At 48.4% G+C, this 13110-nt stretch overlaps 1 protein-coding gene across 2 annotated transcripts in view; it reads right to left on the bottom strand.

The window, feature by feature from the left end:
* The window catches only part of SNX8 (sorting nexin 8), a 39559-nt gene extending 37040 nt beyond the window's left edge, over nucleotides 1-2519 (bottom strand). For both annotated transcript variants that reach the window (XM_029219344.1, XM_029219343.1), the window contains exon 1: nucleotides 2405-2519. In XM_029219344.1, the coding sequence (XP_029075177.1) occupies nucleotides 2405-2498 (94 nt within the window). In that variant the 5' untranslated portion in view covers nucleotides 2499-2519. The remainder of the gene's footprint in view (nucleotides 1-2404) is intronic.
* Nucleotides 2520-13110: the final 10591 nt, after the last annotated feature.

Raw genomic sequence — 13110 nt, 5'->3', positions numbered from 1 at the left:
GCACTGCTGTTACAGGTATAAATTGGTAATAGCCAACAGAAAGGATAATTTGTAAGGATTTGTTAAAACAAAAAATATGCAACCCTATGACCCAGCAATTCCACTCCTTACGGGTATCTAAGGCAGAATAATGGCCCCTAAAGGTACTCGCGTCCTAAGCCCTGGAACCTGTGAAGCTGTTAGATTCCACAGTAAAGGGGAATTAAAGGTGTAGATGAAGTTTAGGCTGCTAATGAGCTGACTGCGAAAGGAGGGCAAAAGATGTGGATTAGCAGGTGGGCCCAATGTAATGCTGGGGTCCTTCAAAGTGGAGGAAGTGAACAAAAGAAAGAGAATCAGAGAGGTGACAGGACAAGAAAGGTGTGGCCCACGGTAGCTGGAGCAAGGGGATCCTCCGGCAAGGAATGCGGAAGGCATCTGGGAGCTGGAAAAGGCCAAGAAACGCCTTCTCCCCGAGGGCCTCCAGAGGGAACGCAGCCCTGTCCACAGCTGGATTTTAGCCCAGGGAAACCTGTTTGGGGCTACTGACCTCCAGAACTGTAAGATGATAAATTTTTGCTGTTTAAGCCACTATGTTTGTGGTAATTTGTTACAGCAGCAGTAGAAAACTAACACACTACACTAGGGAAACACGGGCACAGCACACAAGGAGGTGTACGTTGTCTGAGTACACGTATGTATAAGACACAAAAAGAGCGATGAAAGGATGCATCCCAAACTGGTAAGAGGAGGTGATCGCAAATGGGGTGAGACGTTAATCTATAATGTCCTGGGTGTTTGTCCACGTATTGCACAATTGAAAGTTCAATTTGTCAGGAGGGAGTTATCAGTTATAGCTTGAGCTTCCAGGGATTAGAATATGATACAAAAGACCCTTAAGGCTGAAAACCACAGTGAACACAATTTTTTCTGACAATCCCAAAGCTGCTACAAAGACCTAGACCCCCGCGATCCCCACAATTAACACTAACGGTGGGCTCTGGCTGTGTGGACAGAACACCAGAGAAGAGGAAATTCGCTGTATGCCCATAAGCCACTGCTTCTTCAACAGTCAAAAATAAACCTTTGCTAAAGCATGAGAGATACATATATCATCTCTGGACAAAATTCATTCTCAAAGACTTGTATTTTCTGACTCCAGCCCCTCCAAACACCACCCACACCACGACATGCCCCCTTAACACTGCCCACGGTGGACAAGTCACTTGCCTCTGGGTTGTGGGGTTTTTGGGGGGTTTTTTCCTCTACCATTTCACCTGCCATCCAGGATGGCTAATAAAATCACCACGGCCCCAAGGAAGGCCCGCTGCCAGTCTCGGAGAGCTGTGGTAGATGATACCACAATAGCAAACAGGGGGTGAGCCCTGCAGGAACAGTCAGGGCTGTCCCTGTACCTGCAAAGAGACCCCTGAGTAACCATCACATCCAGGAACTCTGAGCTGCTTTACAATCCTCGGGGGAAGAACCATTCCTACCCAAACGCTGGGAGCCCAGCGTGCGGGCCTGGTACAGGAGGGCCGACTGGCCCACCTGGGCTCGAACGTGTGACCTCATGAACACAGTGTTCTAACCACGAGCAAGAGCCATCATATGCTTCTCCTTACACAGCTACATGAGAAAGGAAAAGTAACTAAAGACCAATGGGGGTGGCGGGGTGCGGACTGCTCCCTAGACGCAGACTCACCAAGGGACTTCATGCCAATGGGGCCACTCCGGCGCAACGCCACCCCTACCCCCAGCAGCTTCACTCCACTTCTGCCTCTTTTTCTCCCTAATGAATCCAGTGTCTAGCAGCCCTACAGAACTCTAAGCATGGCCTCCTCAGGGACACCTCGCCAGACGGCCCAGCCGGAGCTTCCAACCTTGGGCCCCCGCCACCCCCCAAGAAGCAGCAGTAACTCACACCAACACCCACCTTCATCTGTCCTCCAGTTAGAAGACTAGAGGGGGTACCATTTTAAACAGGGACATCCTAGAAAACGCACGCCTCACGCTCATCCGCTAAGAAATGCACTCAGGGAGAAACACGAAAGGCTGGCGTTCGAGAACACTAAAGTCCTGAGCGGCCAGAGTTCTTGCCAAGACCCGGCAGGTCCTGGGACTGCGCCCCACGCGGCGGGCAGGCCGGCAAGCAGGAAGCGCGGGGCGGGCGGGCCCTGCGGCCCCCAGGGACCCGGACAGTCCCGGGGAGACGCGGGCAGAAGCGCGCGGCGAGGCGCAAACCCGGACAGGTGCTCCGGCGCTGGGCCGCGCGGCCACGCGCCCTCCTGGGCGTGGACGAGGGAGTGGGAGGGGGAACCCGGCGGGGCGCGGGCCGCCCGCCGACAGGAAGAGTACCGAAGGCCTCAGGGTCTCGGGGGGCGCTGGCCGGAGCAGCGCGGGGCCTGGTGGGTGCCTGCCATACCTGCCGCCGGCGGGTCCGCCTCCTCGTCTGCCTCCGGCTCAGCCGCTGCAGCTGCTGGCGCCGCGGGTAGCAGGTCCATCGCGCCGCCAGTCATGTGAGCGCGCGCCACGTGACTTCCTCCGCGCCCGCCAGGGCTCTGCCTGGCCTCGCCCCGCCCACACCCGGGCCTACCGCGCCCACTCCCAGCTTATCCCCGCCCTCCAGGGCCTGCCACGCCCACGCCCGACCTCGCCACGCCCACTCCCATCCTCTCCTCGCCTCGCCTCGCCTCGCCTCGCCCCGCCCCGTCCCGCCCCGTCCCGCCCAGGCCACGCTGCCCCGGGTAGGGCAGGTGGCGCGGTGCGGGCGCGCGCTCAGCCTTCCCGCGTCCGCCGCTCCAGCCTGCCTGTTCGCTGCCGGCACCCTCGCCCACTCGTTCAGTCCCCACCTGCCCTCACTCAGGCAACCCACTCAGTCATTCATTCATTTATTCACACGCGCACCCTCTCGTCCGCCCACTCGTTCACCCGCTCATTCATTCACCCACTAGCTCATTCGCTCATTTACCCACCCTGTCATTCAGTCGTTCGTTCACTTACCACCCTCTTACTCATTCACTCACTGGCTCACTCACTCAGGTCTCCTGACTGTCGCCTGGAGGCCAGGCGGGCCCTGTGCTGGGTGCTGAGGATACAAAGATGCATTTGGTACCTTCCCCGTCTGGAGGACAGACGGGCGACCCGAATGGATCCAGGGTCCTGACTTCCAAAACAAGGCTGTGGGAGCGCCGTACAAGAGGGTTCCCCCGGCCCTGCCGGGGTTAAGGGATCCCAGGATGAGTAGAGCCTGAGCTGAGGCTGGAGGAATGAGGAATTCAGCAGGAGAAGGAGGAAGTGGGTCCCCGCAGGCACGAAGGCCCTGAGGCATCACACAGCTGCAAACGCTGTGGTCTTCCCGAGGCTAAAAGTGGGAGCAGAAGAGGAAGCTGGAGCGATTGGTAGGGCTCCATTAGGGAGGGCCTGGTTTCAAAAGTAAGGACCTTGGACCTCCTAAAACTGGGACACCTATAAACACCCAGGGAGCTGGTAACAGCGATCGAGAGCCCAGGGTCCCTGTCAGGGTCCTAGGAAGGGCCCCAGTCTCCCCAGGTAGTTAGTTCTCCTTGCTATAGCTACCGGACCTCTTTGTGGGCTGGCACCAACAACGATCCTCGGCCCCAGCACAACTGAGGAAGCGGTGTACCTCTGCCACAGGTGGGCATACAGCAGCTTTCCCAGGCCACAGCGGGATGATGTTTCCTCCTGCCACCATGGGCTTCCTTTAGGCTGGTTTTGCATCGAATGCTGTGCTCGGCACTTTCTCCCCTCCCAAGCCTGGGGCACACACATTCCCCCACCCTCCCACCCCACCCCCGCCTCTCTCTAACTTCCTGGCATTATTTGATACATATCTCTGTCCCCTGCTAGACTAGAAGATCTTTATTAAATGTTTACACATTCACTGCACCTTGAAAGCTGTGAAGCATTAAACAAGTGTAAAGTCAGACATTACTCAAGAATAACAGCACATGACGTTTATTATCTTACTTTAACACCCCTGACATATGGTCACACGGCCTCCAGTTCAGTGGTCCTGCATCTTGGCGGCACTCATCACCTGGGGAGCATTCAAATATACTCGGCCTGAAGCCCACCCCCAGGAGTTCTGATTTAATTGGTCTCGGGTATGGCCCGGACACGGGATTTTTTTTTTTTTAAAGTTCCCTGGATGATGCTAAGGTGCAGCCCAGGTGGAAGACCACTGCTCTAAGTTGAAAGTTTGTTTTATTCTCACAAACATTTCCTGAGCATTTGCTAGGTATGGAATTTTTTACGGCACGAGAGAGGAGAGTAAGGGACGCCACACAGGGATAACCAGGAGACATCCCCACCCTCCAAAGTTCCTGCTGGAATTGAATGGAGAAGCAGAACACAGGATTCTCACATCACACAGAGTGCAGTGGGTGTTGGGGCTGGAAACGTGGGTGCTGTGGAAGGAAAAATGAACCACTGGTTCCGACGCGACTGGTTGTGAATGCCTCCAGAAGAGGGAGTTCAGTCCTTACAAGCTGTGGGCTACACTGCCAGGTATCTCTAACGGTGAGAGAGCGCTTGGGAAGCGTGTGCACTGAAATATGCCTGCCTGTAACTTCTTTAGATCCTCGCCAGAGAAGCCTAATCCTTATACTATTTCTGTTTCATTCAGGAAATGGTAAATAGAAAGCGGAATTTCTGATTTTTAAAATAAATTTATTTATTCATTTATTTATTTATCGCTGCGTTGGGTCTCCGTTGCTGTGCGCGGGCTTTCTCTAGTTGTGGCGAGCGGGGGCTACTCTTCGTTGCGGTGCGCAGGCTTCTCATTGCTGTGGCTTCTCTTGTTGCAGAGCACAGGCTCTAGGCACGTGGGCTTCGGTAGTTGTGGCTCGCGGGCTCTAGAGCGCAGGCTCAGTAATTGTGGCGCATGGGCTTAGTTGCTCCGTGGCATGTGGGATCCTCCTGGACCAGGGCTGGAACCCGTGTTCCCTGCATTGGCAGGCGGATTCTTAACCACTGCGCCACCAGGGGAGCCAGGAATTTCTGAATTTTAAAACCCTTTGATTAGTGGCAAGAATCCAATTACATTAAGACTGTTAATGTTTTTGAAGTCACTTTTATTGCTTTCCATTCAGGAAAATGAGAACTCTGTAAGCAAACTGACAGAACTCGGAATGCAGAGCACTGAAGTTGGGGCGCACTACACAGGGGGTCATGCCGAAAGGGGCTACCATCAGTTATCCTACAAAAATGCAAGCATTTCCAAGTCCTACTAAGGACCCTTCAAAAGAGTTACTAAATGCTTTGAGGAGTATATCCTAGAAATATTAACAGTAGTTCACATGTTAGTCAGGAGAGGCTCAATCATGCTGCAGTAACAATCTCAAATCTCAGAGGCCTGAAACAACGAAGGTTTATGTTCATCCTCGTCAGCCCGAAACCCAGGATAAGGGGGCAGCCACCATCTGGAATTTCTGCCATCCTGACAAAGGGAAAGTACTCTGGAGCATTTAACTGCTCTGGCCCAGAAGTGACACACAACGCTTCTACCCAAAATTCATTGGCCAGAACTTGTGTCATGGCTCTAGCGAGCCACAAGTGGGACACTACCATGTCCCCGGAAGACAGAAAGCCAGGAATGTCTGGTAAACAGCACTGAATACTAAGCACACTGACATTACTGAATGTGCCTGCTATGTACTGAGCACTCTTATACATGCTTTTGCTTTAGAAACGCATCAACTCCTCACGATAAATCTAGGAAATAGTAGTATGATTATCTCCAGTGCAGCCAGAGAACTTCAACACACTAAGACCCCAGAGCTAGGTGACAGAAGGTCTGGGATTCAGATCCACGCTGTCTGGTACCAGAGACCATCCCCATAGCCCCTGTGGCATTTCCCCTGTGCTACAAAGCTAGCAATTTATCTTCAAAGTCTTAATCAGGAAATTCTGGTCCACCCATAACCTCTTATTTATTTATTTATTTATTTTTGGCTGCGCTGGGTCTTTGTCGCTGCGCGCAGGCTTTCTCTAGTTGCAGTGAGCGGGGGCCACTCTTCATTGCGGTCCGCAGGCTTCTCATCGCGGTGGCTTCTCTTGGTGCGGAGCACGGGGTCTAGGCGTGCAGGCTTCAGTAGTTGTGGCGTGCAGGCTTCAGTAGTTGTGGCGTACAGGCTTCAGTAGTTATGGCTCGTGGGCTCTAGAGCGCAGGCTCAGTAATTGTGGCACACGGGCTTAGCTGCTCCACGGCATGTGGGATCTTCCTGGACCAGGGCTCGAACCTGTGTCCCCTGCATTGGCAGGCGGATTCTTAACCACTGTGCCACCAGGGAAATCCCCACCCATAACCTCTTGTTTTAGGAGGCTTGGTAGGGAAGCTGCTTATGGCTCTGTAAATCATACTGTGGGGAAGGGGAAGGACTCTAAAAGCAGAAAAAAATACAATAATTTCATTAATAATATCAAGGGACTTCCCTGGTGGTCCAGTGGTTAAGACTCTGCACTTCCATTACAGGGGGCACAGGTTCAATCCCTGGTGGGAGAAATGAAATCCCACACGCCATGGCCAATAAATTAATTAATTAATTAATTAATAATATCAATAGTCCCAAACTTTATTTTGGTTTTTGGCCGTGCCACACGGCATGCGGGATCTTAGTTCCCTGACCCGTGCCCCCCACAGTGGAAGCACTGAGTCCCAACCACTGGACCACCAGGGAAGTCCCCCAAACATTTTTTTACCACTTACTATGTTACAGGCAGTGTGCTAAGTGCTGAACCAGTATCATCTCATTTAATACTGTGAAGATCATGAAATCAAATCCTCCTGTAACATTCTGAGTTACCTTCTCAGGCAGTACCTCTCAAATATCCATTCTAAAATTCCTACCTGGAGTAAAGGGATTTGCTCCCATCCTTCATGAGCCCCAGGAAGCTTTAAATATCTCAAACATGTTGGCTGTCCGAATTAGACTTTGGACAAGCTACTTGACTTCCTTCAGTTTGCTCACCTGTAAAATGGATATATCAATATTACTTGCTCCAAAAAGCTGTCCCTCAAAGGTAAAGTCCTAAATCAGAGGCTTCTTATGATGGTCTGAACTGATGTAGAAGCATATTCACCCTCTTCCCCAAACATCTAGAAATGCTAGGTAACATTTTACCCCCAAAACTGTTTTTAATACATAGTTGCAGTCAAAAGCAAGAAAAGGTGCCAGATATAGGGGGAACTTTAAGTTACAGGGATGAACAAAAGCTGAAGCTAACAACTCACAGGGCTTTCAGAAATAATAAAGGTCTTAGGAACTTGGGTTAAAGCAATAGGAGACGAAGGCTTAGGTCCTGGGAATGGACCTGAACTTCCTAGATAAAATCAGGATTAACGAAGGGATAACCTACCAGCCTTTAGAAGCAGCTTGGAATCTGGCTGTGTCCACAGTGGACCAAGAGTGGGAAAAGAATAACCCTTGAGGAAATCCCACTCCCAGACATTTACCCAAGAGAAATAAAAGCATATGTCCACCAAAAAAGGCTCATTCCTAGAAGCCACATGCAAATAGCTGAAAACTGGAAATAACCCAAATGTCTATTAACAACAGACTGGATGAACATATTGCTATAGTCAAATAATAGATTGCAACACTGCAACGAAAAAGTACAAAATACTGATACGGGTGGTGGGAAGTGGGGTATTGCTATAACAAATATCCAAAAATGTGGAATTGGCTTTGGAATTAGGTAAAGACTGGAAGAATTTTGAGAAGTGTCATAGAAGATGCCTTGATTGCCTTGAATAGACTGTTACTAGGCATATGGATATTAACTGTGGTACAGAAAACCTACATCATTTTAGATGGTGGTACCTAATTGTCATAAACAGACTGTTGGTAGCAATATAGACATTAAAGTCACCTCTGGGGCTTCCCTGGTGGCGCAGTGGTTGAGAGTCCGCCTGCCAATGCAGGGGACATGGGTTCGTGCCCCGGTCCGGGAGGATCCCACATGCCGCGGAGCGGCAGGGCCCGTTGTTGGAAACTGTATGAAAAAGGGATCTTGCTATATAGTGACAGAAAGCTTAGCTAGACTGTATCCTACAGTTATATGAAAAAGAACCTATTTAGATTGCAAAAGATGGTAAAATTAGGAGACTGTCAGGAAAGCGTGCTTTGAAGAGAAGGCCAAAGGTGTGGCTGAACAACATTTTTCTGGTGCCTAGAGAGGAACAAAAGGTCACAACATTTGGTGACACAGAGGGCTCTTTGAAGATTAGGTGTGTGCCATCTCCGTAGAAGCAAAAAACAGAGATGGAATTATTCAGGAAAGACCTGTGATGACGTACATGGGAGATCCATAGGTTTTTGAGCATGTTATATCAGCAGAAACACTGCCAGCTTCGACTGACAAGGACAGAGAAGGATGAAATGAAAGAAGGCTGTCTGACCCTCAAAACTCTACAGGCAGGAAACAACCTCATACTACTGCTCAGCTGCAAGCATGTGCTACCCCGGATGAAAAAGGAAGAAGATTCAGGGTGGAGCTGTGGGCCCAGAGGACAGAACATTAAGCCACAGAGGATAATTCCTTGAAACCTAACTGAGGGAATTCCCTGGCGGTCCAGTGGTCAGGACTCTGCTTTCACTGCCGAGGGCCGGGTTCCATCCCTGGTCTGGGAACTAACGCCTCACAAGTTGTTCGGTCAAAAAAATATATATATTAAAAAATATTAAAAAAGAATAAAAGAAACCTAATTGAGTTTGCTTCACTGGATTTCAAAACTGCTTGAGACTGCAGTTTCTTTTTCCTTCCATTTTCTCCCTTTTTGAATGGGAATGTCTATAACTGTTACCCCATGCCTATCTCACTATTGTATTTTGGGATCAGATCATTTATTTTCTAAGTGTACAGATGAAGAGGAATTTTGCCTCAGGGTGAATCATACACAGAGTCAAACCCACACCTGACTTACATCATTCGGATGATGAGATTTGTGACTTGTGAGCTAATAAGATTTAGATGAGGTTGTGGACTTTGAGTTGATGCTATACAGGGTTGAGATTTTGGAGGATGTTGGGATGGGATGAATGTATTTTGCATATTGGATGGATGTGAATCTTTGCGGGGCAGAGGATGGACTGTGATAGATGGAATAATAACCCCTCAAAGAATAATGCCCCCTCAAAGAGGTTCTAATCTCAGAACCTGTGGATATGTTACCTGACATGGAAAAGGGGACTTTGCAGATGTGCACAGTTAAGGATCTTGAGATGGGAAGAGTGCCCTGAATGATCCGGGCGGGTTCAATGTAATTACAAGGGTGCTGCACAAAAGGAATTGTCAAGGACGGTCAAAGTTAGGGACAAGGCCATGTGCTGTTGAAAGCAGAAAGTCAAGGAATGCATCCATCAGCCAAGGAATGCCAGTAGCCTCTACAAGCTGGAAGAGGCAAGGAATGGATTCTCCACTGGAGCCTCCAAAAGGAGCCCGTCCCACCGACATCTAGATTTTAACCCTGTTAGGTCTCATTTCAGACTTGTTACCTTCAGACCTGCAGGCAGTACATTTTCGTTGTTACAAGCCATTAAATTCGTGGCACTCAATGCCATTGAACTGTACACCTAAAAAATGGTTACTGGGACTTTCCATGTGGCGCAGTGGATAAGAATCCGCCTGCCAATGCAGGGGACACGGGTTCAAGCCCTGGTTCGGGAAGATCCCACATGCCGCGGAGCAACTAAGCCCATGCGCCACAACTACTGAGCCTGTACTCTAGAGTCCGCGAGCCACAACTACTGAGCCCCTATGCCACAACTACTGAAGCCTGCGGGCCTAGAGCCCATGCTCCACAACAAGAGAAGCCACCGCAATGAGAAGCCTGTGCACCACAACAAAGAGTAGCCCCTGCTCGCTGCAACTGGAGAAAGCCCGTGCAGAGCAATGAAGACCCAACACAGCCAAAAATAATTAAAATTAAATCTTTTTTTTTTTTTGCGGTACGCGGACCTCTCACTGCTGTGGCCTCTCCCGTTGCGGAGCACAGGCTCCGGATGCACAGGCCCAGCATCCATGGCTCACGGGCCCAGCCGCTCCACGGCACGTGGAATCTTCCCGGACCGGGGCACGAACCCGTGTCCCCTGCATCGGCAGGCAGACTCTCAATCACTGTGCCACCAGGGAAGCCCCTAAAATTAAATCTTAAAAAAAAAAAAAGGTTACTGTTATGTGTATTTTACCACAATTAAAAAAAAAAAAAAAAAAAAACCTTCCTCACAAAGAAAACTCCTGGTCCAGATGGCTTCTCTAGTGAATTCTATTGAACTTCTAAAGGAAAAAGTAATAGCAATCGAATGCAAGCAGAGCATATGCCAGGAACGTAACGTTGGTTCACGTATTTGAAAAATCAGTGTAACTCACCATTTCAAAAGAACCATATGATCATCTCATCTGCAGAAAATATAAATTGCGGAAAAAGATAAATAATGCCGAAAAATTTTGACAAAATTTAATACCCATTCATGATTATAACTCTGCAAACTAGGATTATAAGGAAACTTCTTCAGCCTGATAAACAGCATCTCTGAAAGTCTAATGCTGACTTCATACATAAAGTGAAAGACTGAACATTCTCCCCCTAGGATTAGCAATAAAACAAGTTGTCCACTCTCCCTTCTACTCAACGTTGACTGGAAGTCCCAGCCTGTGAAGCAGGCAGGGAAAAAAAGGCATAAAGATTGGAAAGGAAGGTGCATATGGAAATATATGAAAAATGCTAAGAAAACCCAGCTAGAACTAGAATAAGTGAATTTACCATAGTTGCAGGATGCAACACCAATACACATATATCAATTGTATTTCTAGACAGTAGCAACAAACAAACGGAAAATTTGAATACAAAGCCATTTCCCCAGTTCATCTAAACTCATTGAATAGAGAAAAACAAGAGTGAACCCTAAGGCAAACCACTGACTTTGAGGGATTATGATGTGTCGATGTAGGTTCATTCCTGGTAATACATGCACCACTCTGGTGAGTGATGACAAAATGCGGGAAGCAATGCGTATGTACGGGGAGGGGGTATATGGGGAATTCTCTGTACCCCCCTCTCAATTTTGTTGTGAACCTTAAACTTCCCATAAAAAACAGTCTTAAAAAAAAAAACTATTTCTCCGAACTCTTTCTGTAAAAGTTTGATATCAAAATAAGACAAAGACGGGCTTCCCTGGTGGCGCAGTTGGTTGAGAGTCCGCCTGCCAATGCAGGGGACGCGGGTTCGTGCCCCGGTCCGGGAAGATCCCACATGCCGCGGGGCAGCTGGGCCCATGAGCCACGGCCGCTGAGCCTGCGCGTCCGGAGCCTGTGCTCCGCAACGGGAGAGGCCACAGCAGTGAGAGGCCCACGTACCGCAAAAAAAATAAATAAATAAAAATAAGACAAAGACATTAAAAGAAAAATACCTTAATACCAAAATCAGACAAGTACATCCCAAGAAAACTACAGATAATATTCTTCATGAACACAGACACAGAAAACCTTAACAAAATACAAGCAAATCCAATCCAGTAATACATACAAAGTATTGTGACCAAGTGAAATGCAAGTATGGTTTAACATTTTAAATCAGTCCAGGTCATTCACCACATGTATCTGTTTCCCGGGGCTGCCCTAACAAAGCACCACAATCCGTGTGGCTTTCAACAACAGAAATATTTTGCCTCACAGTTCGGGAGGCTTGAAGTCTGAAATCATGTTGTTGGTGGCCAGGGTCCCTCTGAAGCTCGTTAGAGGAGAAGACTTCCTTGCACTTTCCAGCTTCTGGCGTTTGCCAGCAGTCCTCGGTGTTCCTCAGCTTGTGGACACGTCACGTGGCTGTCTTCACACGGCGTGTCCTTTTTCTTACAGTGACATCAGTCATGTTGGAGTGGGGCCCGCCCTCATGGCCTCACCTTGGTTACTTCTGCAAGGACCCTCTTCCCAAATAAGGTCACATTCCTACATCCTGAGAGTCAGGACTTCAACATATCTTTTTCGGGAACACAGTTCAACCGGTAACACCATACTCACAGAGCAAAGGAGAAAATCCACGTGACCATTTCAATAATATTCACAAAAAGCACTGGAAAAACGTCAGCGTCCATTCATTATAAAACTCTTGGCAAACTAGCAGTTGAAGGGAAGTTCCTCAACCTCATAAAGGTATCTTCAAAAAACCAAGAGCTAGCCATCTGGGGCAGGATGATAAAATACTGAATGTTTTCAATGTTTGGATTGAAATATTAAGTGCTTGGGAAGGACACCAACATGCACACTCCCACTGTTCACATTCAGCACTGTGCTGGAGGTCTAGCCAGTGCACAGTGAAGCAAGAAACAGGAAAAAATGCATACAGATAGGAGAGAATCTGCTCATTAAAAATATGGTAACGTGGGCTTCCCTGGTGGCACAGTGGTTGAGAGTCCGCCTGCCGATGCAGGGGACGCGGGTTCGTGCCCCGGTCCGGGAAGATCCCACATACCGCGGAGCGGCTGGGCCCGTGAGCCATGGCCGCTGAGCCTGCGCGTCCGGAGCCTGTGCTCCGCAACGGGAGAGGCCACAGCAGTGAGAGGCCCTCGTACCGCAAAAAAAAAAAAAAAAAAAAAGGTAATGTACATAGTAAATTCTCTAGAATCCAGAAAGGTTACTAGAGCTAGTAACTAAATTAGCAAGGTTGCAAGATACAACATCAAATATAAATATCTACTGTATATCTATATGCTAGCAATGTACAACTGGAAAATAAACTTTCTAAAAATACCACTAATATACAAAATGGAAATAGGTAGGGATAAATTTTTAAAGATATGGGCAAAACCTCTAAGATGAAAATTATAAAACATTGCTGAGGGCAACTAAAGAAGACCTAAATACTTACATTGACATATTGTTAGGATGTCAATTCTTCCCAAATTGATGTATAGCCTCAATGGAGTTCCAATCGTAACCCTAGTATGCTTTGTTCATAGAAATGTACATGCTAATTATAAAATATATATGGAAAAGCAAAGTAAGATAATCAACACAAGTTTTAAAAAGAACAAAGTTAGAGGCCTCTCACTGACTGATTTCAAGGTTTCTATAAAGCTACAGTAATCAAAGTAATGTGGTATTGTCATAAGG

The sequence above is a fragment of the Monodon monoceros genome, unplaced genomic scaffold (assembly GCF_005190385.1).
Source record: "Monodon monoceros isolate NGI ecotype Baffin Bay Population unplaced genomic scaffold, NGI_Narwhal_1 Super_Scaffold_13, whole genome shotgun sequence".
Lineage (NCBI taxonomy): Eukaryota > Metazoa > Chordata > Mammalia > Artiodactyla > Monodontidae > Monodon > Monodon monoceros.
This window is presented reverse-complemented; position numbering and strand designations above follow the sequence as displayed.